At 42.8% G+C, this 25,219-nt stretch overlaps 1 protein-coding gene across 21 annotated transcripts in view; it reads right to left on the bottom strand.

Annotated features, from left to right (window-relative positions):
• IQSEC1 (IQ motif and Sec7 domain ArfGEF 1) overlaps nucleotides 1–25,219 on the bottom strand; it is a 352,517-nt gene that overhangs the window by 61,829 nt on the left and 265,469 nt on the right. For 3 of the 21 annotated variants that reach the window (XM_084531137.1, XM_084531128.1, XM_084531127.1), the window contains exon 1: nucleotides 9,287–9,438. The exons of 15 other annotated variants lie outside the window; for them this stretch is intronic. In XM_084531137.1, the coding sequence (XP_084387263.1) occupies nucleotides 9,287–9,351 (65 nt within the window). In that variant the 5' untranslated portion in view covers nucleotides 9,352–9,438. Of the gene's footprint in view, nucleotides 1–8,703; nucleotides 8,726–9,286; nucleotides 9,439–15,436; nucleotides 15,623–25,219 lie in introns of those variants that run through there. 3 more of the 21 variants (XM_084531134.1, XM_084531133.1, XM_084531129.1) reach the window with 3 other exon arrangements.

The raw sequence follows: 25,219 nt of genomic DNA on the forward strand, positions 1-25,219 counted from the left end.
ATTAACAGAAGACTACAGCAATATTTTGAGGCTTGTGGCAGGAAGAGTTCTTAACTTTATCACCACAATTTTAAGATTTTTTTTAGAGGTTTGTCTTTATTGTCCGCTGCTCTTCTTTGCGTGTCAACACCAAACATGATACAATATCATCTATGCTTCAAAAAGATCTCAATCTGCGAAGGTCTACCTACTACTACGGGCTTTGCCTTGTTTCTCCTATGCGAACTCTTACAAATGGGAGAAGCTTTATAAATCTGTGGAGTTTCTCAATGTAATTGTGCTCAAATTTGACCTCAGCTACTTACTATTTTTCAGATCTATCATTCAGCACCTTGAATCCTCTCATTCACCACACATGCTACATACGACATGCATTCAAGAGAGTAAGATACTAGAGCACGTTCTACCACTTATAATATCATGACATGACCTTCATACAATGCTAATTTTAAAGGGAAAGATTTAGTTTCTGCAGCTGAGAAAAACCTGATTTGCATGCACAGCTGAAGCAGCATTTGATACAATACAAAAATCCTTGGCGACATACAGCAGCCAGCCTCGTCTTTCACCTCTGCTGTGGCTTCAGCTGTTGTGTCAGCCAGCCAGAGGAAGAGGTGACGCTGAATGACACCCCTGAGAAATCATCTTGCTAGCAATTCATTTCTGTAAGAAACTAAATTCTAGTTTTCTCTGCCCATCAGGCCCCAGTGGATAATAGTCTGCAAGATGGGAAAGAGTATGTTTATCCTATATATACACATGTGTATTAAAGATCCTTAATGAAATCCTATTCACTGAGTAATGACAACTTTTGGGCAATGGAGTTTCATACCCAGAACAAAACTATATTTTCATCTTAGATCAAATACACTTGACAAAGCCTATTATTTGACTTATGTTAAGGTTTTACCCCTTTGCTAGTTGAGATGATTAAAAATAAGGTACAGTACACACAGCTCCCAGAGGCTGACTTCTCCCTGGAGTTACAGATAAACCTCCTGAGGTTCCGAAAGCAAAGTACTTACAGAAGCCAATCCAAATCCAAAAGGAGGGCAGACTGTTAACAGTCAGACCAGACAAAGCACTCTCACCGATTTAACAGCCTAATTGTACTGTTCAGCTTTAAACGCTGCACAAAGCCCGTACTTGGAGTGCCAACTACCTTGTGCCAAGTCTGAGCAAAAACAAACACAAAAAGACAAAAAATGTACTAGCTTTATCTAATGGAAAACAAAGTGATTTCAACGTGCATAAATGCATATAGGCATGAGAACTCTCAGCAGGTAGGAAACAAAATGGATAAAGGAGAACATAGAAGCCTCTTGCCCATTTCCAGCAAAGTTCAGAGTTTTGCTACAGAGCAGTGAGAACGGGAACTGCCCTGGAGCTTTCTGCACGCAGCGGAAGAAGCCTGAACTGCAGAATCGCTGCTAACCAGGCTTTAATCACAGGCATCCTCAGCGAAGTGAGATTCTTTTCCCTTGCAACACACCCTACATTTATATCAAAGTGTACAGTACTTAACATTTAGGGAAACAAAAGGTAAGAGTGCTTTTGCTTACAAGACAGAGCTCGGTGGAAAAGAAAACTTTTTAGCTGTTACTTCGATTCAAGACAATGTGTGCAAACACAGAAGGTGCTCGCCGACATGCCCAGAAACATATGCTGAATCTGACCATGTGCAAATCTCTACTCTCAGGACAAATGAGACATTAGATACCTACAGCCTCTAAATCAGCTAAAGAGCTGACATGATCCTTCTCATTCACAAACTTCCTTCCTTTTACATTTCCTCTCCATTATGCTGACTCTGTACATTTGATAGTTCTTTCACTGTCAGGGAGGAATTAAATAAATGTAGGCTTTCAGCAGGGCTTCTGACCCATGGCACTGATCACACACAAAAAAACCAACACAGTAGCAATTCCTGTCTTGGGATCCTATAGGTGCTATTTCAAAGCTTACTATAAGCCAAGAATGGATTCCCTACAAAGCCTACCCACTATCACATTTTAAAATCTGCCCTAACTAACTTTACTTGCTACTGACAAATAGAAGACCTCCTGCACATCTACAGAACGGGGTGATGGCCAGGCTGCAGGCAGCACAGCAGCTCCGTTTGGGTGCAGCCCAGCACAGCTCTGCAGCTCAGACTGCCAGCGCCCTGCGGGACTCCTGCGGGGGCAGCCGGCCGTGGCTGCCGCGGGAGGCTGAGCAACCACAAAGGAACACGGGGTCTGAAACACAGAACTGGGACTGTTCCTAGAATTTCCAGGCTCCTCACCATGATGTGATCCACAGGTCATTCCATAAGAGAAAATGGTCTTTTAGGACAAGGGTAAAAGCCTGGTTCCTGAAAACAAGGGTCACCATTTTGTGAACCAGAAATCACAGAATCACAGAAAGGTTTGGGTTGGAAGGGACCTAAAGCCCACCCAGCCCCACCCTCCGCCATGGGCAGGGACCCTGCCCCCAGGCTGCCCCCAGCCCCATCCAGCCTGGCCTTGGGCACTGCCAGGGATGGGGCAGCCACAGCTCCTCTGGGCAGCCTGGGCCAGGTTCTTGCCAGTCTCAGAGTGAAGAATTTCCTTCTTGTGCCTGACCTACATCTACCCTCTTCCAGTTTAGAGCCATTACCCCTTAATCCTATCACTGCAGCCCCTGACAGAGTCCCTCCCCAGCTTCCCTGTAGCCCCCTTTAGGCACTGGAAGGCCGCTGTAAGGTCTCCCTGGAGCCTTCTCTTTCCCAGGCTGAACAACCCCAGCTCCCTCAAGGCCCTCTCCATAGGAGGGGTGCTCCGGCCCTCTGAGCATCCTCGTTGCCTCCTCTGGGCTCACTGCAACAGGTCCACGTCCTCCTGGTGCTGGGGCCCCAGGGCTGAACACAGGGCTCCAGGTGGGGTCTCACAAGATCGGAGCAGAGGGGGAGCATCACCTCCCTCTGCCTGGTCACGCTTCTTTCGATGCATGAAGATTGGAATATCACACAACGGGCTCTTTGCAAACACAGATTTTGAAAGTGTCTACCACAGACAGTCAGAAATGATCTTGTGCAACATGCTGCACTGTGGCGGCCCAGGAAAACCTGAGCTACTACTTTTCTTCTAGGCGAACCTAATCAAAACCATCTTGGTCATGTTTTTAATAACAAAAGATTCCAAGACTACAACAAGTTGTTACCATTTGGGACAATTTCCAATAAATGCTGGGCAATCCTCTCCTGTTTCACAAAGGATTAACAGTGTTACAAACAGGAAACTGCTAGGCTGTGACTCCTCATTCTCCCCAAAGCTGATGCACTGGAATCAGCCCCTTCTTCAAAACAGCTTCCAGCCAATACTTCTCAGCACTGGCTATGTCCGAAACAAGTTCCACAAAGCAGAAGAATATATAAACAGCAGTAATGAACTGTCTTTTGAGAAACTAAGAACAGCTGAAAACATTACCTAACATTTAACACCCTGTGAAATGTCGTTAGCTTCAAAGCATGAGAATCACCCCAGACACCTCTAGAATGGAAATAAAGCAGCTGTTTAACCACATATTGCAATAAAGCAGAACCACGTAAGAAAGAAAAATAAAGATAATTTTTATTCCCAATTGAGAGCGCAGAGAGAATTTAGGTTAAGAAAAAAGCTATAATTACATTGAAACATGACCAGAGAGCCCGGGTCTTACACAGGCTGTTCTGTTAAAACACTGTCAGACCTGGCGGAGTTGCAGCTGATCAGGAGCACCACCGTCCATCTCACTTGAATGATGACTTCCTCAGCACAACCTCCCCAAGCGATGAGGGAAACGCTGTCTCAGGGAGTATCTATCTCTAAAGGCAGGGGTGCTTCCCACTAAATCACCCGTTCCTTCCTAAAGATTTATCCCGAGTTCTGTGGGAGTACCAGCACAGCCTGCCCCCGCCTCGACTCATGAAAACTGACAGGATTGCAACCAGAAATCAGCACGGCTGTAGGCTACAGTGAAAACAATACACAGAACTCGAGTTACATACAGACCAACACAGGGATGGCTACGCTACAGTGCCCACAGCCACTGCTGTATTTAAACTCTTCACGTGATCCGAGGTCAAGTTTGGTCTGGTCTACCATGAAGGCTGGGAATGAAAATTAAATGAAAGTCAAACATTCCCTTTTTAGGATTTTATGACTGGCTGTACATACACCCTGTAACAGAAAATGCATTGAGTTTGTGTCTTCCTTTGCTCTACGCTCCATGAAGACGACAGGGAGGTCACGCATATAGCAACAAACAGAGGGAAGTTAGTTTTCTTTCTCTCTGTTCTTACCAAAACATTGAAAATCCCGACATCTCCATCCTTGTTAATCTGGCAGATCTTAAGGACAACTGAAATGTTTGGGACTAAACAATGCAAGTCCCACCCCCCAAACAAGATTAATAATTTTGGGATTCCTTTTCTATTCACTACAAGTAGCCACTTATGTAAAAGGAAACCAAATGTAACTGTTGCATTTTGTTTGTGTTTGCACAAGGCAACGGGGCCCTTGGTCTTTAAACAGAAGTTAAACTCAGATGACACCGAGCTACTGAAAGAATCTGATTACCAGATACACTCCACCAATTTCCTGTATTAAAGGCTACCAAAGGCAGCCATTCCAATTTGCTGCTTCTCCCACTGAGATAAAAGGGTTTGATTTTTTATCGTACCAAAGCCTGGCCTTTTTACTTTATTTTTATTAATAACAATTTATAATATTATACAATATTATATTCTACAATTATTCATGATAATGTTATGAAAATGTTTGTAGCCTTTTGTCTATTGTAAGGAAGCAAAAGAAGATTTATTTGGCTAAATTTACAGTCCTCTTTAACGTAATACTAGGGCTTTGTGCTGCAGTGGATTAAAGCAGCATCTGTTCTTCTCTGGAAACCTGGAGTCAAATCACAGCAGCACAGCAAACTTGCCATCTCTGTCTGTACCCTAATTGCAATTGACCTTACCCCAAATAAAATTTAAAAGAAATCCTGCAAGATGCAAGAAAGCCTGTAGTCATGTAACTAAAATGATTTTGGTTAATAAGTGTTGCTAAAAGCCCACAATTGGTAATTACTTTATGGGGGAAAAAGTGTGAATTAAACACGTGTATTTACATAAGTTTACATGGTAATATCCAGGATGATGAAAAAGTGAACTTTAAAATCCAGGGCCTGATTCTGCTCCTATAACTACACTGTCCCATTAGACAACAGAAAAATAGAAGCAGAATTGGGAATATGAATTCAGCTTGTGGCCTGTGCTTGACTTAAACATAAATGAAATCTAACCAAAGCACTTAACAACACCAGCACACACTTTCACCCCAAACCCAAGACTCATCTGTTCAGAATTTCAGCTGTTCTGCTGAGCAGGCAATAGCTGGGTTAAGGGCCCATCTATTTAATGTAAGAAGTAGCATAATCAGGGCTCCATCCTGAATATAGCTTCTGAGATCTCCTGCAGCTCTGTTATTAAATAAACATAAAAAGCAATAACTGATTGACAGCTACTGCGATTAAAATATGCTTGGCTCTGAAATTAATAACAATATTCCCATTGACTCTTTTGGAAAACCAACTACACAAATGCTGAAATAGGAAGAAAATCACCCTCTTATGAAGGCATCCTTCATAAATGATGGGAAATCCTTGCAACAAAGAGGCACAGGAGGCACAACAACCCAGCCAACCTAGTCCATGTGCCAGAATCACAGAATTTTCTAGGTTGGAAGAGACCTCCAAGATCACCAAGTCCAACCTCTGACCTAACGCTAACAGTCCCCACTAAACCATATCCCTAAGCTCTACATCTAAACGTCTTTTAAAGACCTCCAGGGATGGTGACTCCACCACTTCCCTGGGCAGCCTGTTCCAATGCCTCACAACCCTTTCAGTGAAGAAGTTCTTCCTAACATCCAACCTGAAACTCCCCTGGCGCAACTTAAACCCATTCCCCCTTGTCCTGTCACCAGGCACGTGGGAGAACAGACCAACCCCCACCTCGCTACAGCCTCCTTTAAGGTATCTGTAGAGAGCGATAAGGTCACCCCTGAGCCTCCTCTTCTCCAGGCTGAACAAGCCCAGCTCCCTCAGCCGCTCCTCGTAGGACTTGTTCTCCAGGCCCCTCACCAGCTTCGTCACCCTTCTCTGCACCCGCTCAAGCACCTCGATGTCCTTCTTGTAGCGAGGGGCCCAAAACTGAACACAGTACTCGAGGTGCAGCCTCACCAGAGCTGAGTACAGGGGGACGATCACCTCCCTAGCCCTGCTGGTCACGCTGTTCCTGATACAAGCCAGGATGCCGTTGGCCTTCTTGGCCACCTGAGCACACTGCTGGCTCATATTCAGCCGACTGTCCACCATCACTCCCAGGTCCTTCTCTGCCTGGCAGCTTTCCAACCATTCCTCTCCCAGCCTGTAGCTCTGCTTGGGGTTATTGCGCCCCAGGTGCAGGACCCGGCACTTGGCCTTGTTGAACTTCATGCAGTTGACCTCAGCCCATCGGTCCAGCCTATCCAGATCCTCCTGCAGAGCTTTCCTACCCTCAAGCAGATCGACACACGCACCTAACTTGGTGTCATCTGCGAACTTACTGAGGGTGCACTCGATGCCCACGTCCAGATCATCGATGAAGATATTAAAGAGGACTGGCCCCAGTACTAAGCCCTGGGGGATGCCACTAGTGATCAGCCTCCAACTGGATTTTTTCCTCCTTCAGTTGTGGTCCTTCACAGTTTTTTTTGAATACAAGGAGAATGGGCAGGGTAGAAAGAACCACAGGGTAGCTTGAACCACTCCTTTGCTCCTGTCAGAAAGGGGTAGAAACCAGGAGCTGTGTGGGCTTACAGCAAAGTACAATTGCCTGGGTCTTGAGACTAGGAAGATCTAGTGGATAATTTCCAGGACAGCTTTATGACATTAATATTTCCAAAACAGAGCTGCCCTGATATCAGGCTAAATCCAGATTTACTCATTGGAAGTCACACAGCTGAGGCACTGAAGTTAAGGCTACAGTGTCTTGAATTTCAGGTGGAACCCCGTATGGCATGCAGGGGGATGTGCTTCACTAGCAAAGCAGCACCCCCACTTCTAGCACCCTGTGTCCCAGGCTTCTGCTCGAGCCACCTGACTCCCGAGTATGAGTGGTGTTCAATGTCAAGAAGCAGAAGTGAAATAAGTGAGGAAAGGCTAAATACCTACAGGTATACAGGTAGCATGCCTCCACAGCTGGAGCCAATGCTGGTTTTGGTCCAGGATGACACCTCGCATCCACCAACAGGGGACGGGCTACTATGAGGCAGCCTCTGTACCTCAGCTGCTGCTTACTGGTGTTCAAGGCACAGGCAGTTTGTAAGCATAATTTGAGTAACTAAGCAAGTGTGCTAAGCCACTAAACAATGATGGGATCTTCCTCTTCAGAAAGTTTGGTACTTGAATTGCCATCTTTCTATCTGGGAGAAAGAATGATCAATATTAAGAAAAACTACGTTTCAAAGCTGTTGTTCCTCCCAAAGTCCTAGCAGCCAACCCAAACATCCGCAAGAGAGTGAAACAATCCCAGCCCAGAGGTGATGGAAGATTATTCTCGTGAAGACTAAATACCCGGGGGAATACCTTTTGTAGCCACACAAACAGAAACGTAATTCTCTTCAGAGAATTTGCATGTTGCAAGTATGAAATGGTCACAGGGTGAGAAAAAAAACGCGCAAGGTCATGGGGCCACCTGGCCCAAGAGGTCCCTTCCCAGTGCCCACGAGGTGCAATCCCCCTGCCAGCGCCCGCCCTGCCCAGCAGAGCAGGGCCCAGGTGCTGCTCTGCCTCAGTGCCCTGCAACTCCCCGTGCAGATCTGCAAGGAGAGCAACAAACCAGTTACTGCTTAACTTGGCATTTGCACTTCTCCGGTGAAAAACTGAACTCCTTGGGCATCCTTATCTGAAAAGCACAAATTATTCAAAGGACTGGAATTGCAAATTGTTTATTAGCAGGGTTTCCAGAAAGCTGCTGAAGGGGCAAAGAAACGACTATGAGCTGTTGACACAACTGAGTGCTGTAACTTTCACTGGTTAACTCCAACTCTGGTATTATATTTAGTATCTTTGATTGTTTCAGATTAGTAGAAATAGGAAAAAAAAAAAAAAAAAAAAAAAAGGATGATAGCTGAATTTACACACACAGCCGTGACACTGACTGGGCTGCCTGTTCAACTAACAGAAAAAAACAGCTGACTACCACATACCAGTACCCTCAGTGGCTGCAATTTCAGCAGCTAGAACAGGAGATCACAACAACAAAACAAATCTGGTACAAAGGGAGAAGCGAAATGAGAAATAGGTCATTTTATATGGCAGGACTTAAGTTCCCCAAAAGCACTATATAGAGACCCTTCATAGAAACGCAGAATTCGATGTATCTGCTGCAAGGATAGACACGGCTAAACGCAGCCATCCAAACTCAGCACTCAGCGATTCTTCTTCTAACAGCTCGGGCAGAATAATCACGTTTAACTGAAAGGAAGTGCAGAGCAAGGCGCAAATGGAGAAGAAAAGGCTGAAGCATCACTGAATGGCAAAAGGTAACCGTGTGAATACCGGCAGGGTGTAACTACAGGAACATTTGTGAATTACGGTGTAGCAAGCCATGCAAATGTAACCTCCGCTGTGCAAACAGTACCGACAGCACAGGAAACTTACCAACGCGACTTTGTTATGTTCCGTAGGGACAAAGCGAGCTCAAACATATGGCTGTAAACTGTACTATAAAGCGTTTTTCTTATCAAAAACCATTTTCCTGCTGCAGTCACACGCAGTTATACCGAATCTGGACACTTCTTCCTCTCATAGTTTTCCACACAGGCACTCACGCAGTTTCTGAGTGCCCACCTTTCTTTAAATCGCGTATCTTCCCACCAGCCAGTCACCTCAGAACACCACGCATTTTGGGGGGGATAAACTTTCCTGGTTTCGGCAGGGACACACGCATTTATTTGGCGGGCGCACTTGCCCGCAGAGCCATCCCGGTCCCCCCCAGCCCCACACGCACAGCGCTGGCACCCGGCAGGTCCCCTGCAGCGGGACGCCGGCTCCGGAGGCCTTTGGACCCGCTCCCCCCCGCCGGGCCGGGCCGGGCCGTGGCAGCCCCGTCAGCGGGCAGCGAGCCCCTGAGGCGGCCCCGGCGGGGCCCGGCCCGGCGACGGGCGGTCGGGCGGGCGCCGCGCTTTGTGTGACAGCCGCCCCCAGCCCCAGCCCCAGCCCCAGCCGCAGCCCCGCGGCTCACCAGCTGTCAAGCTCCAGCTCCAGCAGCGACTGGGTCCTCTCGGAGCTGCAGTGCAGGCACCACATGGCCGGGCCGGGCCGGAGTGGCGGGCGGGGAGCCGGGCAGCGCCACCATAGCCGCCCCGCCGCCCGCCCCGCCCCGCCCCCGCCCGCTCCCCTCAGAGGCCGCGCGCGGCGGCGGCGGCGGGGGCGTGCGTGTGGGGGATGCGCGTGCACGGCGGCCCGCGCGCACGCGGCGGTTTCCCGGGGAACGCGGGGCGCCCGCGGGCGCGCGCTTCCCGCCTCAGCCGCTCGCCTCACGGCGGCGGACGGGGCGCGTTCCCCCCGCCCGGGCAAGGAAACGGGGCGAGGAAACGGGCTCCCCGCGGCACCACCGGCATCCAGGCGCCGTCTCCGCTCCGTACCCGTCCGGATCCCGTCTCCTCTCGATAAAACTTCCTGTTCGGCGTGCCGTGGGGGCGGTGGAGGGTCTGTTACAAGGCAAAACGCGAACCCACCCTGCGCAGCGCCTGCCGGAGGCAACAGGAGAACAGCCTGTGAGGAGAGGCTGCTTTATTGCAAGAAACAGATCTATCAGAACCAGGTTTTGAATAATGAATAATTCAAAAAAAAAAAAAAAAAGATTTTCAGGTCTTATTATCCGTGGCCGTTTCACTGAATCCTGACCCAGAAAGCGTCTCGATTTTGCTGCATCATGTCCTCAGCATTTCTACGTGGGGATGGAAGGAAACTTCCACTGCCTCCCAAAACTCCCAGCTCAGTGGTGAAGCAAGTTCTGGCAGGCACTAACTCCTCACTACCATCACGCACACACACACACTATATATATTTATATATATATATACATTATTATTATATATATATATATACATTATATATATATTTATATATATATATACACACACACACATTTCATCATCACTGTATTTGACAGATGAACAAGAATCCCTCCTATTTTTTTCGGAAGCAGATTCACCCTGCAGTAATTAAAGTATTGCAAGAAATAAAGTCTAAGCAGAGTTAATTAAACTCAGTAATCCATAAATGAAACCCATCTTATCTCCTACAATACTGTAAAATGCATTTTAATTTATACACGCCTCTTCTGTAGAAACCACAGTTCTGCAAAAATGAGAACACAAATTGTATAAATTTCTCTCACATAATAATATTTTACATGTTTTTATCAAAAATGCTTATGCTTCACGATGCCTTCCAAGCCTTCCTCCCTCAAGGCCTGAAAAAGAGAGGGTTTGCAGTGTACCTGGAAGGTTAACTCCAGCTCTGGGCTGAGGAGTCAGCCAGTTCCCGGGCTCGTTGCTCCCAGGGAACACCACCTACCAGCTGCCTGCTCCCGTTCAAAGCACTGAGCTCCTTTGCTGATCTACACCACAAATCATTTTGAAGAGTATTTGCTCTTCAAAACTTACAAAGACTACTCCTGAAGCATTTTTAGTTTTTCAGGTCAAAAGAAACAGCTGAAAATGCACCGTAAAGCCAGTAGATAAATACTGCTACCCACAGGTACAAAGAAACGAGTGTTTCAAAAAATAGTAAGGTCTCTGTGATTAATATCCTGTAACAACACAAGAAAGAAAGGCAAGTTTTAAGTTTTGGGTTTCCTGTGAAAACATTTCATGGAACCGTCAAAACAACTTGCTTTCCAAATTAAGTTTCCCATCTTCAAAATAAGCATCATGTCTATGTAAGCTGCGCAGGCTAACCACAGCCACTCCTTGTCTTCTTTAGATGCCAGAGTACTGGAGAACCGGAAGCTCATTAGGAAAACAAGAACCATCCTTGCAGGGCTGGTGGTGCTTTTTTTCTTTTGTTTGTTTTTTGAGAGGGGGAGAGGCACAGGGGCAGGGGATGTCGGTGAGTTTACTTTTAAAAGCTTCATTCATAATCATTTGCACAGTATTTACTGAAGTTTTTGTAGGGAGGGAGCAATTTGCACTATACTTTTTAGGAATGAAAATATTCCAGCACAAATACTGCCTGATCTCTGTAGTTTGGGAAAACTCAGTTTAACTAAACTAAAAATGTAGCTCAACAAATCAGGCACATGAAAGAGCAGATTAAAAGGCTAAGCTGTACTTTCTCCTGTGTATACAACATACCCCTTATTTACAACACATACCATGAGAACTGATCACATCTGTCTGGATGATAAAAGAATCAAAACAACCGTACTTAAACATAGTTAAACCTTTGGATTGAACATGCATTTTGCATAGTTTCCTAAAGAAAGCATTAGGCATGGATTCCAATAAACCTGGCTTTAACCAGCTTTCAGTGAAACTCAAATATTTTAAGGAAGGGCACACCTATACTAACTGTTTTGATAGTAATGTTCGTGCAAGTCTATAACCAGAGACTATTTACACTGCAGCGCCTGCTTTCAACATCTAATACTTATCCAGGCAGTCTCTGACGTTCTGGAGTAGACAGACACTGCAACAATTCCGCTTTTTTCTCGTCCTGACTCAACGCCCTCCTGCATCAAGCTTCGTTTCTGCTTGTAAACAGAGACAAATCCAAAGCAGACATAAGCAGTCCCCAAGCCAACTGCTAAATGGAAACTGGTTTGCAGAGAAATAACCCAATGCAGCCAGCCTGAGCGTAGGCTGTGAAGGAGGTTATATACTGGAAAGGGAAGCTGAGACACTGACCTCAAAAGCAGTCACAGAATTTTCTGAGGATTCTGCTCAACCTCTTCCAAACAGAATCCTCCTTCTACTGATGCAAAGGTGCTAGATAAGCAAGCAGCCAATCAACCATAACATACCCCATTTCAAATACTACGTGGATAATTGTTATAGCTTCCCCCACCCACAATTTCAATAACCCCAAATTTCCTGCAATGTTTGCATTAAATTACTTCTTGCTTTCAGTGAGAGTCCTTACAACCTGAAGCTGAGATTAAATGCCAAAATCATCTCCATATTCAAGATCTCACATGTATTCCAACAAGAGAAATTAAACACAGAAAAATAAATTATTAATGCACTATGCAGATGGCACTGTGGTTTCAGAGGTAAGGCAGCCTGATGCAACTATTTTGCGAGGGATTTTTTGTTTATGTTTAAGCATCCGAAATCTGTCTTTGCTGAACCGCAATCCACAGCACATCATCCAGCAGGTAACAGGCAGGTTGTGATTTTTCATAGACAGCTAGGCTTGACTTTTAGGACTATTTCCTGGTGGCACACAGCTATGTGTTTTTGCTATCCTGAATATATAGGTGGGGTGGGGCACTTCTGCTCTGTGCCAAACATACAGAGGTGATGTTTCAGAAGAGGAGGGCCAGTAGAGAATCTAGCAATGCAGAGCTCATGCTGACGTCTATACCACTTATCTGCACTTTGTAGGAAGCTTTGGCAGGACAAATGCAACTGACAGAGGCTGTATACTCTGTTGTTCCCCAGCTGCCATCTAGCTGGCATTAGAGCTGCTACCAAGGCACTGTAGAGCTATGCAGAGCAGAGTAAGGAGACGGGAAAGCAAGTTCTCATATCTTAGCATTCTTATTCCTGGCATATTGTTGGAGCACAATTAGCAGTACAACACAAACTTATCTTTGCTCCATTTAAAGAAATAAATAAATAAATTTGTCTGACTTAAGAAGAAATTAAGGAACTAGAAAATCTGTGTAAGAGGAAGTAGATCAAGATTCGCACTACGAACTGATACTTGCTAGATCAGGCCAGAATTTAGAGGTAAATACCATGAAGCAAGCAGGCTGGCTGGCCTCAGGAAGGGCTTACTATTGACAACTGGTTCATTCACCCTGTTTTTTGGCCAGTGTGACCAGTAAATACTAATGACAAACTCACAAAGGCAGCTGCAGTTTTGCTACCATTATTAATGCATTTAACACCTCAGTAGTGAATGTTAGACTATTCAATTTCCCTTGCTAAAGCTAACTGTATTTTATTTCTAATACAGAAACATAATTAAACCTTAAATTAAACACAACACTGAAATTTTGGTATAGCCAGTAATTTACATAAATCACGGTTATTTAATGTGTTAATAGCTAAGATAAAGTTTATAAACCCCCAGAGTGCAACAAACTCAATTTGTAATTATGAGCACACAGCAATTTGTATAACATGTCATCCAAATCTACAGTAATTATGACCCTGCTTAAGGGTAATTCCCATCTTAATCACATTTAATACACCATTATTTCCAAGATCTAAAAGGCTGAAATGGGTATTTATCTTGGATTTTGTTTGAATAAAAGCAAAGTGCTACCAGGAAGAAAAAAAAAAAAAGAGGAAGAAACTCAGGTTGTCTGTATACTACAGAGCATAAATACAACCATGGAGTCTCAAACACTTAAATGCATACGCAGGCCAAATTACCTCACTCCTTTCTCAGTGGGCTTTTGCGGGATCCTAATCCGATTCATCACTTGAAAAAAAAATATGCTAACACATAAAGATCCCCCCCACCATGACCCTCCAATGTGTTCTTGGCTTTTCTTACCCTCCACCACTCCAGAGTTACCTGTACACTTAAGGAAAACAAACTGTTCCTTAAAAAATATGGGGATATATTGGTTCTGGGAATGTACAGTACAATGTTTTTTCACAGTGTTCACTTATGGTGTATGATGAAAATTATCAATAAACATTAATTGATTCTCATACTGTATAAACACAGCATACTATGGTAATTTTCCCTCATGACCTGGAATTGCATAGAAATTCCCAAATATGCCAAATAATTCTCTAAGAGTTAACACTTTACTGTATTTATCCCAGTTTTTTATTCCACACATTGATTTAACCTTTTCTCATGTAAGCCCCCTCACTTCCTATAGCTGTGTCCTAGTTCACTTACTTATATTTTAGTGCTGATATACAAAAATTAGCATTAAAACAATAACAGCAACTTCATTTTTTAACTGAACTTAAAAGGCCTTTAAATAAACACATCTGGGAAAAGGCTTTATGGTGTCGGTTGCTATGGAGCAGGCAAAACAATGAGTCTTTGTAGTCACTTTGCTCTCCTAAGAACAGACCCAAAGCCTATTTAAGGCAATGGAAATCTTCACTGACTTCAAGGGGCTGTAGACTGGAAACTGTACTTTTCTACTACACATCTCAAAAAAACCACGCCACATCTTTAGAAAATATAAAATAGTATTATCCCAGAGTGAATGATGGGAGTATTGAAGCACAAAAAGCATAAAGCACAGCAGAAGAGAATTAGAATAACTGTCACCTTTTAGTCCTGGGAGAACTACAAATGAAATGGATCTACATTTTTAGCTTTTTTATCCTGTTCCATTAAACACAATACTTAGCTTTGGAGAGGGAGAAAACAAAATGATTTGTTTTTCACCCCTCAAAAGAAACCCTGCTGGTGAAAGTCTGGGGTCTGCAGGGTCTTTAGCCCCAGTTAGATTTGAATAAGTCATAATTTTGGAAGAAAAAAGGAATTTACGCAGTGCTAAAATTGTTACAAAACACTAAGATACACTAATGCATCCAGTGGAGAAGCATGCAAACCGGAAAACCCAGTAAGCTACAGCAAGCTGTAAAACATACAAAATCTCAGAAATGAGAAAAGCAAAGCATAAAGAGGATTAGATCACAGTCACACCATTAGTCCAAAGCCAGGATTCCTGACTCAAAATTCTCTGCTGTCAACAGGCTGACCTGATTTTGTCCCTCTGTGACAGCAGCTGATCCAACAAACCCTCCCTTCTGTGGAAAGCTATTGTAAATGATATTATTAGGTGCACTACAACGGTGAGTGATTATATCCACACGCACAACATTGGAAGAAATAATATTAGGCAGAGTTTTTATCTAAGTAGAGTGTTTAGAAATTTCAAAGAACTATGGAAAACCGATCATGCTGCTTCTGAGAAGATCTTTCAATGTCACGCATTCTGCCTATGCTACCCTTAGTGCTACTCACAGCAAGACGTGCTTCTGGTGTTCTGAAAAAATCACCAGTTATTAGATAATTACATTTCATGATAATGCTATCAAGCTTTTAAACGTTTATTTTGACAGATCTGTAGGCATGTGGAATGATACATTTTTGTGTGGGAATTCCACGCAAACTCCCTTTCAAAAAAAAAAAATTAACCCAGACACCTGCAGCAGCCCTCGGTGCCGCCATGACTCACCCAGCAGTGGAGCTGTACCTGAGGAGAAGCTGCACTCTAGTGAACCAACAGTGAGCGGCGGTCTTCAAGAGAAGACACTTTCTTCATACAAATCCATGGAGAGAAGGATAGCGGATGCCTGGAAATCCCCCAAAGAAAGTACAGACTGCCAAGGAGCCAGAAAGCCCCTCTGGAAGGAAATTCAACTGTAAGCTAAGAAGGCCACTCTATTACTGCCAGGAATTGTATATCAAAACACAGTAAAAGGGAGAGGAAAACCTTTGGTCTGCATTCTTAGGGGCAATAAAGGCCGGACTCTGTACTGCGAATAGAAGGTGACTGCTATTTACAGCTCTGTGGACACCCTTACACGTCTAATAGTCCTTTGTCTCCACACAACACGTGCGAGAGGCTCCTTCCTTTTTCTCACTCGAAGTGCCAAGTCCTCTGGTGAATCCAGAGCTCCCACAGCTGCGCAGAGACGGGAAGGTGAGCTCCAGCAACACGAAGTCACAGCCCCAGGATTGTGCTGGCTCTGTGTGTGGTGCCACTGCTGAGAGAGGCTGGCAGGCAGTGGGTTTGTGCGGCTCGGGGATGGGGAACTCAGGATGTAAGGAATATGTACTGGTGCTCCAGCACCACAGACCTCACAGAGAGACAGCTGAAGTGCTCCGTTTCCTGGCTGTTATTTAGTCATAGTAAATGACTAAAGTAATTCTCCTTTACTGGAGAAACAGTGCACATTTACGGTCAGATTAAGCCAGCACTACCACTGAAAGAAGTGGTTTGCCTCCCCTTGGGCTCCGGTTCTCACCTCTGCACCTTCCTCACCCCCTTGCAGCCACATTTTCACGTGTGGGTGTACTACAGGACATGAACACATTTAAAACAAAGCTGTTTCCTGCAGGTGAATTTTGGATGTTTCAACTTGTACAGGGCAGTTGCACATTGAGTAGCTGTTAGTATCATAAGACCCACTTACGGTGCAAACTTTCATTATTTTCCTTACCTCCAGGTATTACCACCAAGTGAGACTACAGTGGAAACGTTATTATGACCGGAACATTTTAGTATTACTAAGTACCACTGAAAAAACCATAAGAGAACCCACAGACACAGGGTGACACCAAGCCCCATACACAGCCTAGGCAGGAGTTAGTAAACTTGTCACTGATTGAAATGTCTTTAAATGAGGCTGGACAAAACCAGAATGTCAAGATGATTCCTACAATCCAGGTAGCTAATACACAGCATATTAATGCCCTTAAAGCACCTTGTGGATACCAAGATATCCTTTATAAATATACAATACAAGAAGGTTCCCTGCAGCTTCCTGTTCTTTCCACATTCATTTTATGGCAGTAATAATGTGCTCTCTCTGAAAAGCATTTATTTGGACTTAATGGACAGCCGAGATTAACAACGCTTAGTTATGCTTCACGTCATCAACGTCATCTCAAAAGCTCTCAATCCCCAAGAAAAGCACAGTTTTGTTTGCTTAGAATAGAATGTTGGTTTTTTTGTTTGTTTGTTTGAAAGATTTGCAATTTCAGTAAGACGAGTGAACTTGTGCGTGCCCATTGCATTTTGTACCTACACTGAAGTAGAAAAATGCAGGACCACTTTTAACATGGCTTTATGATTTTTTTTTCTAATTCTGAGAAACACAGAATTGTGTTGCATTGAAAAAAAAAAAGTGGAAGAGTTGAAAATCTCAGAAATACTGTCTGAAGGTTTACAAAAGTAAGTACTAGTCAGTGTTAAAGTAAATATCTGGATGTTGTTAAGTTTGTTGTTAATAAATGTTCCGTATGAAAGTGCCTTTCTATACAAGCATTAATGACATCTGACCCAGTATAATGTGCTATATTGAGAAATCATGTGTACAGCACACACCATGTAGAAGTGCATATTTTCCATGCCTTGTCTTTCTGTAAGTAACGCTCTAAATACGGAGTTTTTTCTACTTGAAGTTCAGATTGTGTTACAGTTGATTATTTTGCTAGCAACCACTAACTTCAAACAGTATCTACAATGACAAGCATCACTGAAATGTCCCACATATATATGCATTATTTATATATAGAGAACACATATATAAACATTTTATATATTAATATACATATAAGCATGCAATATAAACCTAAGATTGTATACGATATAAATATATATTAGTTATGTTCTCTATATAAAATATATATTTTGTATACATAGCAGTTGAACAAAAATCCAATTTTAATGTAAAGAAAACATTTTTTTACTGACTGCTTATTTAAACAACTGATTAAGAAGAAGGTTAAAGAGGAAGGTGTTATTACTGCCCTAATGTTATATTTAAAAGTATTTCAGTAAAATATTTTCCAGGCTTCAGCATTAGTGCACCACTGAGTAATACACTTTTTTTTTTTTTTTTTTTTTTAAACTCAGGAAGTGTATGTACCTACTTTTAAATGTGTCACCATGGAAATTCACTGTGTCACTCAGAAGGCTAAATTAAAATGCAGAAATATTTACAGACATGCCACTTCTAAGCAGTTGCACATTCTTAGGCTCACAGCCCGATCCTGCAAACTGCTCTGTGCAGGCCCTATGGAGCCCCTTCACACAAAGCTCACTGAAGGTCTGACGTTTACAGTTTTATTTAGGATGCAGCAAAGGGCGATCACTAAGGAAAAAACAAAACAAAACAAAAAATCCACGTTCACTAACAATGCTTGCACAGCAAAATGAGTTACTCTACTAAGGTCACCCTACATATATATATATATATATATATACACACAGACATGTATATACACACATGTACACACACACATAACTTAGGAAACAGCTGTTGCAGTGACAATACCACTGTGTGTGCTAACACAGTATGAACCTCCGCTAATCAACTCAAGTCCCTGAACTCGATGGAGTAGCCATAAAAACTGTTCTGTGGGACAGCTGCAAGAAGGGGAGTGGAGGAAGCAGCGTTCAGGCAGAGCATAAATTGTGCAAACAAATATTGACTCTTCCCATGGCAACCTTTACAGCTGTACTTTGAATGCTATTTTGAGCCAGATGTAAATAAGCAAAAATAGAGGAGGAGCCAATAAACACACACCTCCGAAGTGAGACATTCCATACTAATGCAGAATAAATAGCCTAAGAAACGATGTTACAACAGGAGTGCTTCTGTTCTGCAGTTTCCTGCACCTGGGCCAGAGGGTAGCACACGACATTATGCTGTCCTCCCTATGGGATTTGGGTGAACTCTGAAAAAAAAAAAAAGACTGGGTGACTCCGGTCACTTCTACAAGAAGGTGGGCATGGCACCAGTGCCCTGAGCACAAGTGTGCCTGTTCTGCCCAAGCTCTGAGCAGAGCAGAGCTGCACAATGGAGTTTAGACGTCTGCTTTTGTTTGCAGCCCCAACAGCTGCCCTGGGCAGCTTCCAGCCCTGAGCTCTACCAAAAAAATACACCTGCTATGCATCTTTCTGACCTGAAAACGAAGACGCACTGTGTCAGAGCAGGACAGTGTTGCATTACCTTTCCAGGCATTATTAAAGACTAGAAAAGAAGTGATCGGAAAATACCAAACTGCAATTATGCTGCTGGATTTTACACGCAGTTCATTAGGGATTTAGAGGCGGGTTTTGTATTACTACAGAGTGATAAATTCAATCATAAAGAGAGTAAAATATTTGTTCCATCTTATTCTCTCACAGATTTCTCCTTAAATACTGTCCTTTAGTTTGCCATGCTGAGCGTGCCTATATAGATCACAGACATACAGCTCCAAACACGTTTCTGAAAACATACTTCCAAACTACCTTGTTTCTAACACTGACCTATACTGGTATGCTAAGAAAACACAGAGACCAGGAAAATCCCTCTTTGAAACCCTTCAGTGCAAACCACTCCTCCTCTTGAAGGTACCAGGCCATTCCTCCCTCAGCTGCCGTGCAGCCAGCCCCCGCGGGATGCCATAGTGAGAGCAGCCCCACGTGTCCCTGCCCTCAGACCACCAGCAATGTGCAGGAAGCAGCCCCTGGACACGGGCCTCTGTTTAAAAAGCTCCTACCAGATTTGCCCGAACCTTCTGCAAGGCAAGATTAGCAAAATACCAGCAGAAGAAACAATTTGCATATGACAATGCACACACACATTTATTCACTGATGAGCAGGATCTGTTTTGTTTCCTTCTAGCCACGCGTAGCTCCTGAAGTTTGCCTTGCACAGGGCTGTGTTTTGGCACAGCTGCACACTGACTGCAGAGGTAGCAGTGAGATATCAGGATGCTAAGTGCTCATCTTCTCAAATTACTACTTACTGCAATCCTTGTTTTGAATTTAAAAAATAAAAAAAATAAAAGAGAGAGTCCCAAAAGAAGGACTACCCAAGACAAACCAGCAGCACAACTCAGTGAATGGCACATGCCAGCCAGGGCTGGCTGACCAGAAGCCTCCCCTGCTAGCAGCTCTCCTCCTGTCTCAAGAAACATTCCTGCAGAACTCCTGCTGCCACTTGCCCCACAAGTATTAAGAGACCTATACTGTAAGCAAAGCATATCTTAAATCACTGCCTTCAAAAGGCAACACAGCAAAGGGAATCAGGTTTTTGTTGTCCATGACAAAGGGAGTACTCCACAGTACAATCCATTCCTGAAGGCACTTGTAACTTTTGATTGACTTCTTGCTCTGTCACAGAAAATATCTAATAAATTAAGTCTCATCTAAATCAGACAAAAAGAAAATGAAAAGCAATTTACTAATTAATTACACGGTGCAGTTATTGATTATGCTAATTAATTATATGGTAGAGTCAACAGTTGGTACATACAAAGAATATCAAATGCAGCCAGTTGATTTATGATAAAAAACCCACCCCCAGGTGTCTCAGGAAAAGCTGCTAAACAATCCAGAGGTTAGAAACAGGACGTCATTTCAATGTAAATTCAATTTTTGCCACTGTAAGTATGGAAAACCTCCTTTTTTCCTCTATTGCATGTGCCCAGGCTAGAAACTGCAGTACCTTGGCAAATAAACACAACCCTGAAGCAATGAAAGACAGAATGAGGAAGCTGTTGTAAACGGATGATTTTTGGCATTTGCCATAAGATTATTCAGTGAATAGTTTATATCAATGTTAGCTACCTTTATTAATAACAATGAAGAATGCCCTGGACTCGAAGGGACTCTGCAATTCCTCTTCCTCAGCCCAACACACGTATGTGACTGCATATGTTGCAACGTTTACTCTTGGTGGAAACCTGAGAGCAGGTGATATATCACCCACTGTGGCCATTGTGCAAAACCTCACAGCCACTCCTGGTTCTCCAGCAGTGTTTGAGCACATCACCTAGCAGCAACGTACAGTGACCACACCTCTGAAATCCACCTCTATGATCCCAAAGGGACATTGATAACACTCAGTACTGTCAAAACACCCCAGTATGTTCACTAAGAGCAGACTACCGCTTTGGGCCTCAAGTCCAACATAAAAGCAGCCTACTGAGCTGGCAGTCTGACTTCTGACATGCTCTTTAAATAACTGATGGAGTACACAAGTGTAATACGATGCAAGTGGCCACTTTTACCTGTGGGTAGTCTGGTAACCTCATGTTATTTCTGTATATCCGTAATGCTGCGGTTATTCCTGTTTATCACCCTACCAAAAAGAATGAAAGAATTGGAGGACAAGCGCTTATTTATTTAGTTATCAACTAAAAAAAAAATGGTACTTAAGCCTAGGAACAGACTTCTGTCTTCCTAGATAAAGAAGAAAAATGAATTACTGTAGCTCAAAAAAGACAGGTTAGAAGCCTTTTGCATTTATTTGATTGCATCACCAGCTTGGATATTATGCCATCTCTTGTTTAAAGTATGAACTGCAAACTAATCGAAACGTGAAGCATTGCTCAACCAGTTTAAAATCATCTTTAGAAATTCAGTCATACTTGAGCTAAAGTAATGACATTTTTCTTCCTACAGGAAAAGAAAAAAAATATCAGAATTTATCTTGCTACTCTGTATTATTTTAATAACTTTTCTGCACTGACAACAAAATCCATGTTTTTATGTCAATAGTTATGAAAAACTTTTCAAAAATAATTGCAAAGATATTTTAATGCATCTAAACTGTATCAGTCTCTTCCTTGTACAATCATTTCAATATTTTCTCTTCCAAATCACTTAGCAGTCTTTTGTTAACCACCACAATGAGTTTCAAGAAATAACAATTTTCAGAAGTATGACAAATCTTTAACTTTAAACCGTCAGAAAAGATGTGCGTTATTTATATGATTCTCTTTCTTCACATTGGAAATAACAATGTATTTCCCTGGGCCAGATATAAATGAGGTCATTCATTTTGCGTTGAACTTGCCTATGAAGTCAGCGAAGCCTATCCTGGTATGTAGTTAGTGGTGTTTCCTTACACTTACTTCATATTAAATGTCTACTTTCGAGCATATTCTGGCCATTAAGACTGAAAGTTACTTTCAGCAACTCATACTTTAGCACAAAGGTGTATGCTGTTTTTTTTTGTTGTTGTCGTTGATCAAATTAGCTTTCAGTAACAGTGAAGACTTCAAAAGCATCCATTTTTTTTTCTGTTGTCTTAAGACCTCTCCTGTGAGCCAGAAGGAATGAAATAATCAAACAATCCAAGCTGGAGCTATTTCAAGTGGATTCTTTCTGAAATCCACAGGAGAAAAAATAAATAAATAAAAAAAGCATTCTGAAGAATGTGAGGATGTGGAAAGAGTATGATGGACAACCTAAAACTCTCAGATTTTACCCTGAAATTGATTTTGCTTAAGTGTCCAATGGCATCTGCAAAGTCTTTCCCAAAACAGAGAAACCTGAGAAGATGACATTGCTCATTTTGACACAAGCTCCTGGCTAACATTATGTTGAGCCAGGGAATGAAACCACCAAGACTCCCCAACCTCATCAGAGATTTAAGTTTAAGGGAAACAAACGGTTCTTGGGTAGCCATTTCTCAAAGCTGCCAGCATCTTTCATTGATACAGCATTGAGATGTTTTATATACAAAATGTATTTAAGTCTGAGGAAAGCATTCAAATGGTGATATGCACTGCTATTTGTGCATCTCACTCACTGTGCTTCATAGTGCTAGGATCGCAGAACGGAAGTTGCAGCTTGCAACAGCTGAAAGGACCAAGTGCCACTGGCATTAAAGAAAGGGGAAGCATTCCACACTGTGACGTTCAATGCTACTTAAGATCCCTTCAGGCTGCACTGCCAACCAGCTGGAACTTGCCTAAGATATTACCTTAAGAGCTCAGACAAAATACTGCCCATTTCACAGATCTCGGTTTACCCTCCCTTTAATACAAACAAGTATACGTAAAGCAAAGAACCCCCAAATACTTAAGATAAAAGGTGCATTACGAGCACTCACCACAACAGCATTCCATGCAGAACCCAGCATTTAATGCCATCGCTGCTCTGTCTGGATGATCAGAAATAAGATTTCTCTTCCAAATGGTAATGATGCTACAAGTTTCACTTCTGTTTACAGCCACAGAACATACATGCTAATAAGAAAAAAGACTCTCATTGTTTCTCCCAGATTTGCAAATGTTATGTGCTGTGAAGCGCGATACACAACCCAGGCTCAGTATTTCCTTCTTTTCCTCCACCACCAAAGCACAAGCTGAACAGCCTGCTCACAAATTACTTTCTCCTTGTAAGTCAGAGATGTACTCTTGAGCAGACATCTGGTGAAGATTTCTGCATATGCTCTGCATGACTTTACATAATGCTATTGTATTCCTGTAGTGAATTAGAATGGCACATGCATTCTTCAGTTAATTCATTCTAAAAACAAAGAGTTAATTATTTTAAAACCGTTAACGAGAAGTTCAAGCCCTTACATAAAATTTTTAAAAGAAAAGTAACTTTTGGTCTGTTATGGATTTTATTATACCTAGCAAATGACCACATAAAAATCTCAGGGATTCTTTCTTTACTCAGACTAATTGCAGCTATGTGTCAGGTTCTCTCTGTCCAGGACACATTTCATAGAATATCTGAGTTGGAAGGCACCCAACGAGGATCATCGAGTCCTACTCCAAGCCCAATTTCTCTTACAACATCCAGCTCTGCATGCAGAGGACTTGGTGTGCCCACGTGCATGCATTACACACGAACTATTACATAACTGCATCTACCAGTATGCAGTATAAATGTAAAAAGTGGTAATAAGCTTTCAGAAAAAAAGAAAATCCCAAATAGTTTTGTTTCTGAGAATATATTTCTGCATTTACACTTTTCCGAGCATGACAGTTGTGGCCCACAGAGCAGCCTCTCTTCTACAGGTGGCAAGTCCCTCTGTATTTCTGGAGGAAGTAGAGGAGACCTGACTTCATGGGAAAGCAAAAGCTGCAGAATTCAGATACAAACTCTAGCTAGCAAGGCCTTCTGGATGCCTGGTACCCAGAGCTATGCTTTGAATAGGTCTGCTAGCAGTGAAGACTTTGGCAAACTCCCAGGCGGGGGACAAATGCCCAAAGCAAGTTAGTTTCTGCTACAGGAAGCATCCGGAAATACAGTGAATGTTCAAAGTCTGTATCATTCAAAACCTAATTTAATCAATTTGCCAGAGCCATTAGAATGTTCCCCTCCAGGGGAACGGCAAAAGCACAAAAAAAGCATATCATCTTGGTTCATTTCTAGGAAGTGTGGTCAGGCAGTCTAATCAAGAGGCCAGTCAAAAACAAGCTTGATGCTGAAATTAGTTTTTTCTTGCTGCTTTACTAAGAGAATTTGTGAATTTTATTTTACTATACACTGTTAGTTGTGCACATAGCCATGCTTTGCCAGCTTTTTCTGCACCATTTTCTGTTTTTGGACCTCCATGGGATTGTCAGATTTAAGTCACCCAGACTCCCCCAGCCATACTGTCAGTGCTGCAGTTATTCAAACATGTTTGGATTTTGTTGTGCTCAAAAAATAGGAGGCTGTTAGTTGATCTTGCTACTGCAGACAGTCCTGAAATGATATTAATATTCCATGGCCTCAACCAATGCTGTTTACATTCATAACCAGATGCAAACTCCTCACCAACAGCAAAGGCATCAGCTTCATTGGTGCCCATCAGCAATCACTACAGCTTCACGCTGCCTAGCTCAGGCCCAAATGAGGGAAGATGCTCCTGGTTGCAGGTATTGTTACGGTAAAGCATAACACGCCAGGTACAAACCTGAAATCCATATACTGCTCTTGGTGGCCTTTCCTAAAAGGGCCCCAAATCTAAAGCAATATGTAGCAATCAATCTCAAAAACTATCGTGAAATTTTGCTGGGTAATACGTCCTCTTCACTTAGTCTTCTCATTCTATTTAAATGCTCGAAATAATATGGATTTTCCAGTAAATTATATTAAAATATATAAAGCTTATGATTTCTGGCAGATGACTCAAAATGGATTTACATTTTTGTTTTGTAGTATAGAAAGGCTGGTGTATAAGAAATCCAAGCAGCCTTTCAGATTGAACCAGGCAGCACAAAGCCACCATTCCTCAAGTGGGATGCTAATACCATGTAGCTGACAGGAAGCAGAATAACCTTAGAGACAAGAGTGAGAACTAAGTCTCTACTGAAATAGCTCAGTTCAGTATTTATAGCCAGCTCTTACAATAACACTTTAAGAGGTAAAACTTGACTAGTTTCACTTGCTGAAAACAGAAACAAATGCAGAGAAATTTCTATGTCTCTGCTTCTTTCTCTTCATATAAATCTGGCATTTTAGACTAAAATTCTTCAGCCAAATAGCCTGGGTACTATCTTACTTGACAAT

Source organism: Aythya ferina (assembly GCF_964211825.1).
Source record: "Aythya ferina genome assembly, chromosome: 10".
In the NCBI taxonomy this organism is placed as follows: domain Eukaryota; kingdom Metazoa; phylum Chordata; class Aves; order Anseriformes; family Anatidae; genus Aythya; species Aythya ferina.